This window comes from Maylandia zebra, linkage group LG11 (assembly GCF_041146795.1).
Source record: "Maylandia zebra isolate NMK-2024a linkage group LG11, Mzebra_GT3a, whole genome shotgun sequence".
Classification (NCBI taxonomy): domain Eukaryota; kingdom Metazoa; phylum Chordata; class Actinopteri; order Cichliformes; family Cichlidae; genus Maylandia; species Maylandia zebra.
In genome coordinates this window covers 26,115,858-26,133,482 of record NC_135177.1, presented here as the reverse complement: position 1 = coordinate 26,133,482, position 17,625 = coordinate 26,115,858, and the positions used below count along the sequence as shown (strand labels likewise).

Below are 17,625 nucleotides of genomic sequence, written 5' to 3'. Positions count from 1 at the left end.
AACATAATTTTGTTCTTAAAATCCTCTTACACTACTAAAACCGCTAGTTGAAAAAGGTTTTGGACAAAATACGGGGAAAGATGGGAAAAAATAAGCAGTTTTCTATATATGTCAAAGTCTCTTATTCTATATTGGTGGTGGTTTACTTATAAAATAAATTTTAGGCAAGATAACCATCACCTCAATGGTAATTTAATCTGTGGCACAGAATGTTCCCAAATGCCTGCTGGGATCAAGAGAAAGGAATCTCAAGGGAGATTTTAACAAGTTTGGACTAGAAAAGGGTAAACTAAGGGATGTAAGGGGGTGGCTGAACAAGGAAGGCAAACCAAAAGAATCCTGATGCTTATGGTGGAGTAGAGGAACAGACAGGGAGCCTGGCTTTAATTTCAAATGTTCTTGTTATTGCACTTATCCATTATGATTGCTATGGAGGATGTAGGTGGGGGGATTTGGAACTGAACCCATCCCTTTTAACACTTTTACACCAGGAAGAAGTCACCTGTCAATCACAAAATGGACAAGTAGAGACATATAAGTCATCATGTTTTATGCGTTCCACCAATGAGCAATTTAGATTAGTCAAGTAACCTAATAAGCATGTTTTTCCACTGTGGGAGGAAACTGAAGCACCCAGAAGAAACTTAACCACAAGGAAAAGCAACACAGTATGACCCAGCTGGTCTTTGAACCCAGAACCTTTTTAACATGAGGCAACAGTGCTAACCCCTGCTTTATATAAGCCATTATATAAATACTCACATGGTCTTATGTAACCACTGCCAAATGTAACAATGTGACAGCAGCACAGGGGCGCTACGTTTTTTAAATGGCTTGATAATCTTACTAGTAAAAGCCATCAAGACCGCTATTCTTTTATAGATGATTTTAGACATGTTATACTTTATAATGCCATAGCATCATTATGCAAAATAATCCAGTTTCCAAGCATTAATTGCATCTCATCTACATTATAAAGCAGTAATGTAATTATTTAAAATAGTCACCAACAGCATCAGCTGTTTCCACTCATCAGGTGTAACTGAACCCAAAGTTAAATAATAGATTGCTCATTAATGTTTGATAAGAAAAACAGTGAAAGGAACTATTTTTTCTAGGTTCTTTATTTACTCAGCACTGTTCAGCACACTGCAGTTAAAGAAAGTGCACTTACAGAGAGCAGCATGGTGGGCATACAACATGTTAACCACACTTGTGAAGTACAGACAGGTGTTACATTTTACTCACTGATTATTTGCATCAAGTAATTTTACGATCCATTTCTCTGTGAAGTGCAACACAGAAACAACAATAAACAGGACTCATTTTTGTTGGTTCGGTATCACTTCTAGAAGAAACGAGATCGTTGTTCACTGCATTTATTGAAATGAAAGACATTGTTGTTATGTGCATCGGAGGATAACGGGATGAAATCTCAAGCTCAAGCTGAAACTCTGCGGTAATAACCAAACAAAATGTAGAAATTGAATACAAAAACTTGTGGGAATAGACCGATATAACAGTTAATTCAAAGTAGAAAAGCAAAGGATATTACAAATAATTGTTGTCTTTTTGCATAAGAAAGGTTGTTATTGACTGTGGTGCTTGTGTTCACTGATTAAGGGAGTCAATGAGAAAATAAGAAAGGGTGACTGTGCAGAAGGAAGAACACACCTGCTGACTGTTCTGCACCTTATCCTCCCTTGTCTCTCTATTCAACCCCCATATCCTGAACACTAGAACACTCAGTGTAAAGATCATCAGCAACTTTCTCCTTTTCTCATTTTACCTGGGTGTAAAGAAATCAGCAGTGTAGCCATTTCACCAACCATCTACCACTTTCAGAGTCTCTCTTTAGGCAGTGGTTGACTCCTTGATCTTGTCTACAATCTCCTCAAACTGCTCACGGATCTTGGTGGCATAGGGGGAGAACAATTCTGTCATCTCTTCAATCTTCCCCTGAACTGAGGTGCGTAGTTCCTCTGCAGTGGCCTCCAGCTGGGTCCTGATGCCCTCAGCCTGGGTCTCCAGCTGCTGACCCAGGCCCTCAGCCTGTGTCTGCAACATAGCAGTGATGTCACTCAGCTTCTTATTGGTGTTGTCATTGGCCTGCTGGACATAGGGCTCAACATGCTCCTTCACTGTATCCAGGTTCTGGGAGGCACGGGACTGGATCTCACCTATGTAGGTGGCCACAGTGCTAAAATAAGAAAGGAATGGTTCGATTAAAGTTTATATTTCTAAACGCAAGAGAGAATTCTAAAAGTTTCTGCCCAACTTACTTGCGAATCTCCTCAATGTCCTTATTGAGGCGCTTCTGCAGTTTATGGATGAAGTTGTTCATGCGGCTTTCGAGATCACCAGTGTTATGGTCCACCACAGCCTGGAGCTCACTGTGATATTCAGTGCCGCGCTCTTTGGCATCCAGCATGTCCTTCTGCAGTCTGTTGATCAGAAGCTGAACGTCTTGAGAAAGCTGGGCAGTGGAGGTCTCAGTGTAGGGAACCAGCTTGGTCTGAATGTTATTTTTGTATGCTTCAAGCTCTGCCATGGTGTCAGTGATCAGAGTGCTAGAAGCAGAAGAACAAGAAACACTAATCAATGTAAGTTCAGTGCAAGAAAAAACAAAGGAAAGTACTGATTAATTGCTCAGCTTCACTTACTCTAACTCCCTGCTGAGCTGAGAGGCCTTGAGGTTCTCCACAACTCCATCAGCATTTTGGCCCAGCTTGGCAATGTACTCCCAGAAGCGATCCACACTTTCCTCCCATGGATTTTTAGTGGCTTCAGCCTGGCGAACAGCACGGCCATTGCAGCCTATAATGGGCACACATAGAAAGCATGGATAAATAAAGTAACTCAAATATAATAAAGTGTGACTGATAAATACTAAACCAGCAAGTAAATCCACCTACCAGTGATGACTGCCAGAGCAAGGATCAGGGCTACAGCCTTCATGGTTGTTAGACAGTCAGATACACCTATGAAAAGCATAAGGAACGCTCAGAAAATCAGCAATACAATAACATTTACATTTGCATCTTCCACACTATTTACTGTGTTTTTATAAACTACGATATGGACTGGAAATTAAAAAAATAAAAAAAAAAATAAAAATAAAAACAACGCGAGTTTTACGTTTAACACATATGTGCAAAAGTAAACTCAGCCAATAACTAAAGTGAAACTTCATAATTTCTAAGACTTGGCATCAAACAAAAGAGGACAGCGTGTTTCTCCGTTCTTTCTATCGTCTTTCACTCACCTGTGAGGTTGAGATTCCTCCGTGCTCTTTAGTTGGTGACTGGGGGTTTTTATAGCCCTGGGAGGCTGTCTCTGCGCGTGTTGCGCAGAGAGCGATCGCGCGGGCACGCTCGCGCGATGGTGATGATGATGTTGATTTGTCTGCAGATAATCATGTTTTCTTCTGCCTAACGTGCCACCGAAACCTAAACGGTGTGCTTTGTTGGAGGGGGAATTGAGCAATCTGGTTGTCACGAGAACAAACGGGGTAAAAGTTCCACGTTCAACGCAACGACAAATATTCGTCACATTATTCAGTTTTCACGTTTTTATTCTTAGATTTATTAGCAAAAGCAGTATCTGAAGAAATAAAAAATAAAAACTTTAGAGTAAAAGTTTCTCCGTCAGAGATTTAATGCCCTTATTGACGTATAGATTATTAGTGCAAAATGAAATAGAAATAAAGCCATAACCTACACAATCTATTAAAGTAGCCTACTCATACGTTTTTAATTGTTTTGAACAGTTGCCAAAACAATTAAACCGTTTGTGAGCATGCAGAAACACAAGTTTTAGATAGCGTCATCGGAGTTTATTTCGCAAATCACTTGTATGTTTTTCCTTTTTCTAACCTTTTTATTGCAGTATTGCCATTTGGCAAATAGTCCCCCCCCCCCCTCTAGTGCTCATTGTAGGTTTGTTACAGATGCTTGAATAACTTAGGAGGCTGTTCACAACTTTGCATGTTTTCTTTGATGTTATCACCATGTGCTCCCTGAATACAAATCCTCATGTTTCGGCTCCAGGATGTAAAGCAGCCTTTCACAGATGCATTTCAATCTAAATACACAGACAGTATTGACACCTCACCTTTTCACCCCATATAGACATGCAACCCCCAAACACATGGCACATTTGCATGACAATCCTGCTCTCACATTCAACTGAATATAGTATGAGTGGTTTTACTGTTTGCATATCATATGCACCTCCATGTATTTTCCACTTTCTAGTTTCTAAATCTTTTTTTTTTTTTCGTGCAGACATAAAATAAAACAAATATCCAGTAAGTGCCAGAAGGCGTTACCCCAACATGATGAGCATGTTCAGACTCGGGGACACATTAGGTAACCCTCAACATGCCCGCTGTACAAAAGAAGGATTACAGGTAATAAATCCAATGAACAAAGTGAACATATTGAGCAAAAGATCTAAATTATACAGATGTGACAGAGGAAAAAAATAAAACATGGGTTTTATGTTGAAGGCTTTCACAACCAATTGTATTCTGAAAATTTCCAGGATTTTGAAACTGGTGTAAGTCAGGAAGTTTGGTGTAGAAAGAAGTTACTTACCCCTGCTTGTTAAACACCAAATATTTGTTTAGCAGCAGGACAGAACAGTCATGGGACATTGTGCATATTTTTCCTGCATTTACATTGCTTTAAAAGCTTTAAAGGTTTGTTGTTGCATTGGCTGTGAATTATTATTGTTACATTTGATAAAATTCACATATTTCTGCCGAACAAGTTGCAGGATGAGTTCACTCTTGCCCACGTATAATGACATTTGCCCTTCGGGCCTTGTCTTTTTTGTTGTCAGCCCATTTGGTTTTTCTCTTTTGTAATTAGGGCCAAAGTTCAAATGGGTTTGGTCAGGTAATTAACATGTTTACGTGATAACATTACAACATGATAACCCAAAGAGGTCAGTCTGTATAGAGGTATTTGAAAAATCCTTTGTTCTCCTTAAAAGGGGAGAACAATGAGAAGAAAGAAGTCATGAAGTCAAGGTTTAGGTACAGCTGTGCTAAAGTAAAGACCTTTTGATCCTTATTCCAAGACAAAAACGGGTATAGTGTATGTCACTGCAGGAGTCACAAGCTAAAATACTGTATGTTCAACTACAGTTCATTTGTTCAAACACAAAGTAATTACAACTTACTACCAAAAACATTGTCATGCAACATTTGGGATCTTATTTCCATGAGGAGCATGTTCAACAGTTTGTATGCAACAGTCTCCAACATTAGCTACTAAGACTTATTTTCATCTTGGTGATTACAAATACAGACAAGAGGCTTTGTGACTATTCTTGCAGAAAAAAATAGACCATCTTGACTATGCGTGTAACAAGTGGCCAGACTGCAGGAACTCAGTCTCATCCTAACTTTGCCATGCCATCAGGACAAAGATCAACAAGACAGACGGAGAAGTGAAAGAGAGAGAAACAAGAGGAACTATGAGGTAATACAATAAAACATCTGGCACATTCATCCCTACTGTAACGGCTTCTCCTTTTTTGTTTCACAGCAACAGACAGTTTGAACAAAAGTAACCCTGATGTTGTTCACTTGAATAAAGTTTAAGGAATTTGACTTTTTGGTTGGGATGATCTCACTCCATTAAATAGGCAGTCATCTGTTTAGATGAGTCAGTGAGGTTACTGCAGTTAATGCCTGTTTTCACGTTAAAAGCTATAAAACCACACAACCCACACAACCTCAACATCTGTGGTTTGAATCCCTGATAGGGGGAGTGGCATGACTGTAGCATGCTGACTCGAATCAAATGCTTGCAACAGCAGAATTTCCATAACCAAAAGTTACACTGCAGACTTCTGAGAGTGAAAGTGTAAGCCAACATTGCATTCAGTGTTTCAGGTTAAATTAATAAAGCCTCATATGTGGATCCAGCAACAGAGATCATACAGCAACATGTTCATCCTTGGTCACCAACAAAGTCAGTTGATATTATTGGGAAATAGGTTTATTTATTTATTTGTTTATTTATCACTAGAAAGATAATTACATTTTCATACTTTCATGCTGCCAATCACTAATTACCTCTACTGATTAAATAAATGAGTTATTGAAGTAATTCTTGGAGCTTTACAATGAGAAAAGTCATTCTTGTACTTTTGAACAATTTGCCAGTGCAGTTCTTCAGAGAGGGGTTAACCCCCCCTCATATTTAATTCTGAAAGCACTTCATGTGAAATGTACCAGCATGTGCTTTTCAGAATGACACAGCCTTTTTTTTGTCTATGTTGTATTTTTTTTCAACCGAATTCTGTGTCAAAGTGAACAAAATTAAAAGTGAGCCAGGAGCTCAAAACATTTTTTTGTTTTCTCCTATTTTTTTCTTCCACTGTCATACAGTTTTTCTTAAACCAAGATATTATGTTTTAATAATAGTAAGAATAATATTGTAAACTTTAGCTGATCTTGGAGAGTAACATTGTGGAGAGTCTGTGACAGCTTGGGGCAGAGCAGAGGAATGTTGTTTGCCACTGGGTAAGGCAGCGTGGGAGCAATCTGGCAGCGGGGATGGAGGCACAAAAGTGAAAACAAAGTGGGAGCTGGAGATGTTTATGAACTTCCAGACTTGCAGAAACAAACCTGAACATGCCCTGTCCAATACCCACAATTTTATCTAACAGGGGTGTGCCGGTGGGCCAAACCTTTGCAAGCAGCTACTGAACAAACAAGAAAGCTTAACCAGTGATTTTTGCTAAATGACAATGTACAAGCTTCCTTCCAGCTGTCCAAGTTGCCCAAATCTACAAGTAAAACCTCATACAGATCTATGTACTTTATAGCATGAAAACTTTTCTATAATAGCTACTAACGAGTCATCAAATCACCAGTCCTGAAAAAAGTGCTTTTAAAGCCAACTAACATGAACAAACCGCAAATCTCTTAGGTCATGATACAAATCTTTTTTTTAATTTTGTCTAGTTACTTCTTGTGTTAAAGTTTAAAGAAATATATTTTCCAGGTACCCACACTTATCTAACATCACCTTGACTCAAATAAGACAACAGGCTCAGAAATTATAGTTTTGCTTTCACTTTATTTTCTACAACATATGAAAACTGTTTGTGGTCACAGACCAACACATATTTTTTGTATGTATCAACTGTTTTTTTAAAACTGTAAATATATCAAACAACATCTGATTTTTTTTTAAATTCCAGATACCAGGAACATGTCCTTGGTATTTGGAATTCTTTAGATGCACTTTAGATGCACTTTTTTCTGTTTCATGTGAGGTGGATGTTAACTTAATTGGCTTTAACAAAGGATTCATAAAGGGAGGTGAGACGAGACTGGAGGTCCTGAGCATATGGGTCCAGCCTTTCCCTCAGCTCATCAACGTAGGGGGTGGCCATTTCTTTCACCTGCTGGGCTCTCTGTGCAATCTGACTCTGCACCCGCTCAGTCAAGGGGGCCACTTTTTCCTTGAAGTCTTGCAGATGCTGGTCCACCTTCTGCTTCAGGTCATCAGTGTAGGGACCAAGCTGAGTCTGCAGGTCTTTCATGCTCTGCTCCAGGCTGGTCTTTAGCTCTTCGCTCTTCTGCGTCAGGGTGGTCCTCAGGGCCTCAGTGTCCAGGGAATCTGTGTAGGTGGCCACCTCCTGTTTGAGCTGCTCAACCTTCTGCTGGACCTGTGTCTGAATGTTGTCAGTGTAAGGCTCGAGCCTCTCTCTGACTGTGCTCAGCTCTTGGATCACACGATCTCTCAACACATCAGCCTCTGTTGTGACTTTGGTGATCAGGTCCTGGGCTGTAGGTGGAAGCTGCTCCTGGAGGGTGACGGCATACTTGTTGGCAGCATCAACACTTTCTGTCAGGCGGGCACTAGATTAAAATAAGAAGAAAAAAAAAGCTAGTGAATACAAGGCAGCGCAGTTATATTTCTAGCTTATCCTGAATATTTTAGGCAATACTATAATTTGTTGTCTGTTAACATAATTAGCAAGTTTTGTATGATCTACCTGACATCCTGTCCGAACTGAGATGATCTAATCATCTTCACGGTTTCTTCAGCTGTCTGTGTAGCTTTGGCAACATAATCCCAGAAGGCATCAGTCACCACCTCCAGCTGTGGCTTGGGTGCATCAGCATAAAAAAGGTTGGCATTGCAGCCTGTTTAATGGAGACATGAATAAATTCAGAGTAGTGCAGATATTTCAGCTTTGTATATTCACTGGGATTTGACATTTATACAGGTCATATTCACTGATCACCAACGTTTTTCTTTATCTTGAGCGGAATAGTTGCTAATTATGTATATATGTTCTCATGAGCCAAAATTTATAGTAGAATAATGATTTTTCTTATACTCACCAGTGAAAACAGCTAGGACGAGCACAGCAAGGACCTTCATGGTTCTTAGACACTGTAACAAGAAAAGACCAGTTAGTTACCACAGCATGTTAACAACACAGTTAACAGTCAAAGAAAGATTCTTTTAGCTCTCCATCTTACCTGAGTTTGTTAGTGTATCTGTAAGTCCACTTGGTAGTGCTTGTATTAAACTGGTGAGGAACTGAGGCTTATATAGCAAGGCAGACAGCAATGATCACAAAGTCCAAACATTAGTGCTTTGCTGTCACCTTGCCTCACTCAGCTATCTTTGCTGACATCTTGTGCCAGATAATCCATGCAGCACGCCTCTTTGACACGAATACACACTGAGCGTATACCCCAATATACACAAGTACACATTAGTCATCATTTGTGAGTTGTCCATTAAAAAACAAGAAAAAACCAAGAACACCTATTGTCTTAAATTTAAAAACTACTCGAATGCTGTATTTTGATGATTGACCACTGTTAGAGTGATACAAAATCCATAAGTCTAACCTCAACCGACCCACACAGGCTAGTCTGTAATCACTTAGCTGATAGGTTTTTTCCAAGTCAGTGATAACTCTCTGCCAAGACAGATAGAGTCTATTGCTTTAATGTCTTTGTTATCCTACTTGATTACGTGTACAGTAGGTATTTTATTGTCTCTCTTAGTTTTACATTTTGCCAGCAACACTGCTTCTGTGTCAGGGCAGTGTTCAGCAGGCCTATGTGTAAGTCTGACCAAAGGTTAGCAGACTTGAGCACTGTCAGCTTGTGAAGGCCAAAGTAACTGCTGTTTCACGTCAGACATGCCATAGTCCAATTGCCAGAAACCACTTTGGAGTCCCGAGTATTAATTATTTCATTTTTCCCTGTTGTTCTTCTCTTTTTCTCAAGTGTATGTGTATGAAACTTGAATCTCAATTTTACCAGAATTTTTTTTTTTGAAAATGGTACCTCTATAAAGTACTGTGAGTGCAGTTTGACTATTTATAAAGCTGAAAAAATTGTCCGACAAAAGTACAAATTAACGTTTCCGTCCAAAAATCCAATAGATCAATTTTTGAAAATGGTCAAACATGAGATTTGCATCATGGAAGCACAACCAACAAATCTGGAGAAACTGTGTGATGCTTTCATGTCAGTATGGACCAGAATCTCAGAGGAATGTTTCCAGCAGTTGAATATATGCCATGAGGAATTAAGACAGTTCTGTAGGTACAATAGAATCCAATCTAGTACTAGAAATTGGGTAACCAATAAAACTACTGGTGAACGTATAACAGCTACTTAAACAGTATATTGTGATTTGTTGGTGATACCTATGTCATTGTCTTCTAGGTCTTATCTGTGCAGACCTAGAAGTCTGCACAGAGAAGTCATATAATAGTAATAGAAAGAAAGTATACTTTATTGATCCCAATGGAGAAATTCCTCTCTGCATTTAACCCATTCACGCTGTGAAGCAGTGGGCAGCCATTGGGCGCCCGGGGAGCAGTGTGTAGGGACGGTACCTTGCTCAGGGGTACCTCAGGTTAGCCATTCAGTGGATTCAAACCACTGACCTTCTGATCATGGGGCCACCACGCTACCTACTGAGCTGTCCCTGCCTGATATAAAGGGCTCAGGTCTTACCAACAATATAAACAATATCAGCATCAACTGAAACTACCTGTGGGAGAATAGTTACTTTCACAGGTGTCACTTACTTTTCTAAGCTATAGAAAATAAAACATTTTTACTATGGATAGTGACATTTGGCATATTGTATTGTAACTGAATGTAGATTATTAACCTCTACCTTAATATTCCATTAGGGAATTCAAATATCAAACCGTTTCTACCTGTTTTTGACACTAAAAGCAGTACATTTCTCTTTTTAAACCTTATTGTTTTTCAATACTCCTGCAGGTCAATTCATTTTGCACAATTCATGATGTACAACATTATGCATACATCTCATAGACAGGTCTTATTTACAGAAAATTGCTTTTTGCGTGCTTCATGTAAATATGTCAGATATGCTTCCACCCTTAATGTCGTTATGATGAAAATTTTAAGTCATTCCAGAGAGTTGGAAATAACATTTACTTACTCTTTCTTCTAACAGTTTCTTTTAATAACTTAACATGCCCTAGTATCTATGCCAATCAAAGGAATAAGGTACCACTATGTCAGTAGCTAAAAAATAATGTACCTATGAAGTGTTCAGTAGAAGTGAAAGAAAATCTTATTATACATGATTATTTTGAGGTCTTTTTAAACCACAGTTTTCAATTTAAGAAACCATTTAAGCATCTCATACTACTTAAGTCACACTGACCCTCATACAAAGTCCACTAATCTTAGCATACCAAAGTTATCTGAAGTTATCTAGAGGCTGGTACTGCTGAACAGCAATGTGGGCAGTTAATAAGCCGATGATACCCTAAAGACTTTATAGAGAGGGGTGAGAGAAGAACTAATACAAGATTTATTGTTGAGTGATAAATGTATTCACATTAGGAGAATACTAAAATCCAGAAGTGCTACCACAATAGTAACCAGGGGGGGGGAGTGGTGTTACAACACGGCAAGGACTTCTGGACTTTGTGCTCTTAACTATTACTGTCATCTGACATCAGTATATATACACGGAAGCACTGTTCCAACACACATACACTAAACCTCAAGAGATACACAAGCCCAAAGCAGGTGAGAATCTCACTACATTTTAAACAATATTTTAAGAGGCAACTCTAAAAGTTATGACCTTTTTAAGACTACTTAAAACTTAATCAGACTGTTATTGTTTTTCAGCTAGTTGCAGTCATGAAGGTGTTTATGGTACTAGTCGTCGCAGCGCTCTCTGGTAATTTCCAAGCTTCTTAATTATATCCCAAAAATGTGATTCTGTTGATCTGGACGTAGCATTTTCACTGAAAGAATCCAAGTGTCAGTCAGTTGGATGAGTCTCTCACAGAGACTAAAGAAGTCACTTGGATGAATGACAAAACCTTTTTCTCACTGAAAACGCTACGTCCAGATGAACAGAATCAACTTTTTGTGATTTCCTTACCTGGATGATTGAGCATGCATCAAGACTTTCTGATTATAGTTCAACGTTAATGGCAATGGCAATAATTAACTGAACATCTGTACTGTTCTCACACCACGCGTGTTTCCATCCAACAGGCTGCCATGCCAACCTTTTCTATGCTGATGCTCCCAAGCCACAGTTGGAAGTGCTGACCGATGTTTTCTGGGATTACATTGCCAAGGCCACACAGACAGCTGATGATACACTCCAGATGATAAGAAACTCTCCAATTGGACAAGAAGTCAAGTAAGTTCTTTGACACACTGCACTAGCATGACTGGCCCTATGATGGGCATATGCCTCATGACTGTTATGGGGTCATTCAAGCCACTGATGATCTGGCAATCACTATCTGTCCTCTAGTGCCCGGCTGACAGAAAGCGCTGACTTAGCCAGCAAGTATGCAGTCACCCTCCAGGAACAGCTTCAGCCTGCAGCCCAGGACCTGATCACCAAAGTTACCACAGAGGCTGATGTGTTGAGAGAACGTGTCACGCAGGAACTAAACACAGTCAAGGAGAAGCTCCAGCCCTACACTGAGAACATGCAGACCCAGGTTCATCAGAGAGTGGAGCAGCTCAAGCAAGAGTTGGTTACTTATGCAGATTCCCTGGACTCTGAAGCCCTAAGGACCACCCTGATGCAGAAGAGTGAGGAGCTAAAGACCAGCTTGGAGCAGAGTGTAAAGGATCTGCAGTCTCAACTGGGTCCCTACACAGATGACCTGAAGCAGAAGGTGGACCAGCACCTGCGGGACTTCCAAAAACGTGTTGCCCCTATGACTGAAAAAGTCCATGTAGAGCTCACTCACAGAGCGCACCTGGTGAAACAAATGGTTGCCCCTTATGCAGAAGACCTTAAGGAAAAGCTTGACCCCTATGCCCAAGACCTCCAGGCCCAACTCATGTCCCTCTACCAGTCCTTTGTCAACACAAACTAAGTCACCCTCCATCTACTATATCATTTTCAAAGATACCGGACTTGCTGGTCTACCTCTGTTTTGAAGAAATACAATAATTGAATATCTGTCTTGTACTGTAAACAATATTGTGTTTGCACCCCACCCTCCACCGCATTATTTATGGATAAGTGCAAACATATTAAAACAAATCCCTGCACTTATCAAAAATGTAAATATTCCATTTTTATTGTGTTGTGAAGTTTGAAACTGTGACCCTTTTGTAATTTCACTAAGTTATCTGAAATAAATACAAAAATCTGGAAATTATTCATCTGGCTAACTTTTGAATCGACTTCTCTCTTTTACATAAAGTGAAACTCTAGAAAGAAATCTCATCGCGAAACATCTTGTTTCAACACAAACTATGACAAAGTATGATGAGAAGTGGTTCTGAAAGCACACAACAGTGAATTCTTCCATGTGTTTGAGTGATGCACAGATAGATGGAGGGACCACACGGGGTCACAAGAAACAGTAGTGTGTGTGTGTGTGTGTGTGTGTCTGTTCATGCATGTGTTTGCTTTTTCTTTCTTTCTTTTTTTCCCCCAGGAGGCAAAAAGTATTTTGACTCCAATGTCTTAACATGTCCTGGCTTCTGCAAGAGTTTCGGCTTCTAGTTTTTCCAGAGGCACTTTTGTTCTTCTCAGTGCTTGCCATTAAAACTACACATTACATATATCAACAGCAAAACTGAAAAAAAAAGCTGACCAATGTAATCCAAGAGACTAAGAAGTTAATCCCTTCGATTCAAAGAATTTAGGATTTTACATTGTCATGAAATTTGACATATTTTGCATTTATTGAACCCCCCACCCCTGTTGTTGTAACTGTATAACGCCTGGTCTTATCCCTCTTATCTTGCCCCTACTGACAGTGCCAGCATCCAACGTGGAGGGTTAGAGTCCAATAACAATAACAACGCATTCACATGCACACACAACACACACAAAACATCTGTTTCCTGATTATTTACTACTGCTCTGCTTTTTTTTTTGACTGATTCAATGGGTAATTTACTTGTATGTCTAAAGGTCTGTCCTACATAAATAAATCTAAATCCTTAGCATCCATTCTTCCCTAAATGCAGTTAGTGATAAGGATTGCATTCAATGAGAGACACGCTCCTCAAATTGCTCTAAAAGCTCTGTGAGACTTTTGAAATGCAAATCTGATTACAAATGTTTGTGTTTCAGCCTGTCTTTATACCTCATTAGCACTTGTGTGGGAAGCAAAAAGGACTATTCAGATTCTCTTATCAGTCAAATGGCCAAAAGGTATTGTTAAGGAGCCTTTGCAGGTATCTGCTCCCATTAAACTCTACAACACAGTCCACTAGGTTCTTTTTTTCTTTTTTTCCCCCGAACAAGACACATCTTGCCTTGCACACCACGAAAGCAAACGGCGATCTGATTTTGTTTTGATGTAGATAACAGGTTGTTACTAGACCTTTTCTTCTCTGCTTGACAAGCAGTGATAAGATAAGTATCGCATGTCATTGGATCATTAGAAATGATCTCAGGTCATGGCGTTTGTTTCTCAATCATATGAATATGGCCATGCTTTAGAGCAGGGTTGTTATGAAGAGACGTTCTTGACAAGAAAGAAAAATGTAACACAACAATTTCACCTAGTACTTGGAATTTAGAATCATTTGAAATTGCCATGAGAAAACTGTTGTATGCAGCATATCATCATGTTCACATTTTCCATGCCAGTGTTTAAACCTCCAACTGTACCTCTGCTGGAAATGTTTTGTTACAGCTCTGGAAGTTTTCAGAGTCCCCTATAAATACATCATAAAACAACCTCGTATGTTTTTGTGGGTTTTCTTTTTCATTTTCTGCAAGTTTTCAGAGTATATTAAGCAAAACTAACTAAATGTGGATTTTTTTTTTAAAATAATTGAGGCAATGATCAATTATTTAAATATTTGATTTACCACTTTGTGCAGCAGTAAATGCAACTAAACATTTATATTGACCAGTCCTAGTCACCAGCCTAGAGGAACACATTCGATTCTGCCATGCTGGTGTTTTCCTGACATGGGCAGCTCGTCCAGAACCCTTCAGGTCATGGTTTTGACCAGAACATTTCAAAGCACTGACTTTTAGTTTTCTTTGCTCCAAGAGGATGTTGTCTTATTGTATGGCCCACTTTCTATCTTGAATTTCCTCCCTTTGTACACAGTCTAGCTTTGCCGTTCCCACGTGATGGCTATCAAGTATCTTGGTCCTGTGCCCAAGATGGCACCAGTGTGTTTGGCTTGCCATCTAGCCCTGTTCCTGTTGTGTTTGTTTGTGCTATTTAGGCTATTTTTTGTGTGCTAGAGTTTACTCTCTTTTAGTGTACACTCGCAAAACCTGTGTCTGTGCCTACACAAAAATATGGGATTTTGTTTTAACTCGCGGTTTACCGGTCTTTAACTTAGAGCTGGACCATAAGCCTGTCTTGTTTGAGGTTTCCCTTCCTTGTACTCAAGTTAATCCTCCTGCTGTTGCTCAGAGCGGTGGTATTTTTAACCCATCCACTGCTGGTCAGTTCTCTGTTGTTTTTCATCAGAACAGCAGCCTTCCTGATTCTATATGTAATGATCCAGAAGAGCTCAGCTCATGGTTTTACTCAGTCGGTGGCCCCCTTTAAGCTGAAGGGTTCAGGTCTGAATGAAGCCACCCGTGCTGTCAGAAGAAAGTGTAGGAGAGCTGAACGTAAATGGAAGAAGGATAAACTTCAGCTTTCATACCAAATATTACAGTATTACTGGAATTCATATCAGAAAACTGTTAAGAGAAAACATTTTGCTGCTATTATGCAGGCTAATTCCTGTAAGCCTCAAGCCTTATTTAAAACTATTGACATGGTCCTTCATGCTGTACAGACTGTTGGTGTTGACTCCCCTCAGGTAATTTGTGAAAACTTATCTTTCTGACTTTAAAAATCTTCTTAAAACATATTAATTAGCTGAAGCCTTTGGCTATCTTTTAAGGGGGTGGCTCAATTTGTTTTAACATGTTTTATTTCATTTTATTCATTTAGTTATTTATTGTATTTTATCTTATTTTTCTTTTATTGTGTTTATGCTATTTGTATATGTACAGCAGTTTGTGAACCCTGGTTTTATGTTAAAGTGCTTTATAAATAAAGCTGTTATGGTATGGTAATAAATCTTATTTGTTCATGGTTTGTTCATAATTCATTTTCTGCTATTAAAATCAGAATATGTATGAATATCAATAGTACAACTTTTCTACATGACTGTCATTCTATTTGTTAAAATTACTCCTACAGGCTTAAATGCTTAGCCTACAGATATAATACTCAAATACATACAGATGTACCTCATACTTGGTCATTTTCCTTAAAAAACTTTGAAGTCTAATACTTTTGTTACATTGTTACATATTACTTTTTTAGGTCATGTTAATTTGTGAATTCTAAAAGAAAAAAACAACAACAACAGCTTTTCCAAGCAACTACAATGCCCCACGTGACACTGTAAACATGAAGGTTTTCTGTCCTAAAACAAGGTTACACTGCCATCGAGTGGTAAGGTTTGGACACACGTTCTCATATAATGTTTTTTCTTTATTTCCACTGCTTTCTACACTGTAGATACATACTGATGACATCAATTATATGAATTGTACCAAAGAAAAAATTGATAAATAAATATAAATATGTTTTATATTTTAGATTCCTCAAAGTAGATGCCATTTGCTTTTTTGGCATTGCTGCAAACCCTTGGCTTTCTCTCAATGAGCTTTATGATGTAGTCACCTGAAATGGTTTCAACTTTACAGCTCAGCCTTGTCAGGGTTCATTTGTGGAATTTCTTGTCTTCTTAATGGGTTTGGGACCATCAATTGTGTTTTGCAGAAGTCAGGTTGGTACACAGCTGACAGCCCTATTTGACAACTGTTAGAATTCATATTATGGTAAGAACCAATCAGCTAAGTAACAAGAAACAACAGTCCATCATTACTTTAAGAACTGAAGGTCAGTCAGTCCAGAAAATTGCTAAAACTTTGAATGTGTCCCCAAGTGCAGTCCTAAGATTCATTCAGCACTATGACGAAACTGGCTCACAATGAGGACCACCCGAGGAAAGGAACACCAGGAATCACCTCTGCTGCTGAGGATAAATTCATCAGAGTCACCAGCGTCAGATATCACAAGTTAGCAGTGCCCAGATAAATGCCACACAGAGTTCTAGTAGCAGACACATCTCTATATCAACTGATCAGAGGAGACTGTGTGAATCAGGCCTTTATGGTCAGCTGCTAGGAAACCACTACTAAGGAAAAGCAACAAGCAGAAGATATTTATTTGAACCAAAACACTCAAGAAATGGACATTAGACCAGTGGAAATGTGCACTTTGGTCTGATCAGTCCAAATTTGAGATCTTTAGTTCCATCCACCATGTCTTTGTGGGATGCAGAAAAGGTGAATGGATGGTCTACATGTATGGTTCCCACAGTGAAGCATCGAGGAGGAGGTGTGATGATTTGTGGGGGTGCTTTGCTGGTAATACTCTTGGGGACTGTGCTGAACAAAAGAATGCGTAAATGCTGGTAGTTTGACTGCAAAAAAAATCTTTTCCTTATTCTTCAGAGTGGAAAATAGGCCCGAGTCAAGCACGTCATTGTCTTGCCATGCCTTTTGTCATTGTTGCATGTCATGACAGCTCCTACTGAGAATTCTCAGTACAAAACTAGGTTAAGCTGCATCACCATAAGTGCACATGATGTTGATATGAAGCATTATTTTATTGGATCATTAATAATTATTAATAAAAGCTTATTTTATCCCTTTAATAATTTTATTTAGCAAATAAACCATTATTTACTAAATGTTATACAAATTTGTTGTTATTGTAAAATGTAAATAAAATAATGTTTTTAGTGGTTCAAATTTCTGGACTGCAGTTAGGTCAGGTTAAGATGCACACACATGTTGCTGTACTAAGTTAGATGATAACAAGTACAACCAGTTAAATTTATCAAATTTACAAAGAATAAAGCTGTAATGTTAATTAAAAAGTAAAAAGTAAAACATTTTGTCAGTGGATAATAATAATTTCTTTTGAACATCATTTTGAATGCACAGAAATAGGCAGAGTTTATTGGAACTGAATGTGTGCGGACAAAATAAAATGGCAGCAAATAAAAACAAAACTTATTTCAATGCTTGCAATGATGGTAGTTCA

The 17,625-nt window shown here is 38.8% G+C and overlaps 3 protein-coding genes across 3 annotated transcripts; 1 reads left to right on the top strand and 2 right to left on the bottom strand.

The window, feature by feature from the left end:
- Positions 1-1,106: 1,106 nt before the first annotated feature.
- Positions 1,107-3,389, bottom strand: apoeb (apolipoprotein Eb). Its single transcript, XM_004550939.5, has 5 exons — positions 3,266-3,389; positions 2,916-2,981; positions 2,664-2,817; positions 2,283-2,570; positions 1,107-2,200 (listed from the first exon to the last, which is right to left on the bottom strand). The coding sequence occupies exons 2-5, from the start codon at positions 2,956-2,958 to the stop codon at positions 1,855-1,857; spliced, it is 831 nt and encodes a 276-aa protein (XP_004550996.3). The 5' UTR covers positions 2,959-2,981; positions 3,266-3,389; the 3' UTR covers positions 1,107-1,854.
- Positions 3,390-7,077: 3,688 nt separating this feature from the next.
- apoa4b.2 (apolipoprotein A-IV b, tandem duplicate 2) lies at positions 7,078-8,615 on the bottom strand. Its single transcript, XM_004550938.4, has 4 exons — positions 8,516-8,615; positions 8,375-8,426; positions 8,023-8,173; positions 7,078-7,885 (listed from the first exon to the last, which is right to left on the bottom strand). Exons 2-4 carry the CDS (start codon positions 8,412-8,414, stop codon positions 7,309-7,311), a joined length of 768 nt encoding a protein of 255 aa, XP_004550995.1. The 5' UTR covers positions 8,415-8,426; positions 8,516-8,615; the 3' UTR covers positions 7,078-7,308.
- Positions 8,616-10,999: 2,384 nt separating this feature from the next.
- Positions 11,000-12,691, top strand: LOC101465647 (uncharacterized). Its single transcript, XM_004550937.4, has 4 exons — positions 11,000-11,074; positions 11,180-11,231; positions 11,555-11,705; positions 11,823-12,691. The coding sequence occupies exons 2-4, from the start codon at positions 11,192-11,194 to the stop codon at positions 12,397-12,399; spliced, it is 768 nt and encodes a 255-aa protein (XP_004550994.1). The 5' UTR covers positions 11,000-11,074; positions 11,180-11,191; the 3' UTR covers positions 12,400-12,691.
- The last annotated feature ends 4,934 nt before the right edge of the window (positions 12,692-17,625 follow it).

Bases quoted from the DNA above. Each gene is read 5' to 3' on its own strand.
- apoeb (XM_004550939.5), bottom strand. From the start codon at position 2,958: ATGAAGGCTGTAGCCCTGATCCTTGCTCTGGCAGTCATCACTG. The intron at 2,818-2,915 runs GTAGGTGGATTT...TGCCCATTATAG, and splicing joins TGCTCTGGCAGTCATCACTG to GCTGCAATGGCCGTGCTGTT. The intron at 2,201-2,282 runs GTAAGTTGGGCA...TTCTTATTTTAG, and splicing joins GACATTGAGGAGATTCGCAA to CACTGTGGCCACCTACATAG.
- apoa4b.2 (XM_004550938.4), bottom strand. From the start codon at position 8,414: ATGAAGGTCCTTGCTGTGCTCGTCCTAGCTGTTTTCACTG. The intron at 8,174-8,374 runs GTGAGTATAAGA...TCCATTAAACAG, and splicing joins CGTCCTAGCTGTTTTCACTG to GCTGCAATGCCAACCTTTTT. The intron at 7,886-8,022 runs GTAGATCATACA...ATTTTAATCTAG, and splicing joins CAGTTCGGACAGGATGTCAG to TGCCCGCCTGACAGAAAGTG.
- LOC101465647 (XM_004550937.4), top strand. From the start codon at position 11,192: ATGAAGGTGTTTATGGTACTAGTCGTCGCAGCGCTCTCTG. The intron at 11,232-11,554 runs GTAATTTCCAAG...TCCATCCAACAG, and splicing joins AGTCGTCGCAGCGCTCTCTG to GCTGCCATGCCAACCTTTTC. The intron at 11,706-11,822 runs GTAAGTTCTTTG...TCTGTCCTCTAG, and splicing joins CCAATTGGACAAGAAGTCAA to TGCCCGGCTGACAGAAAGCG.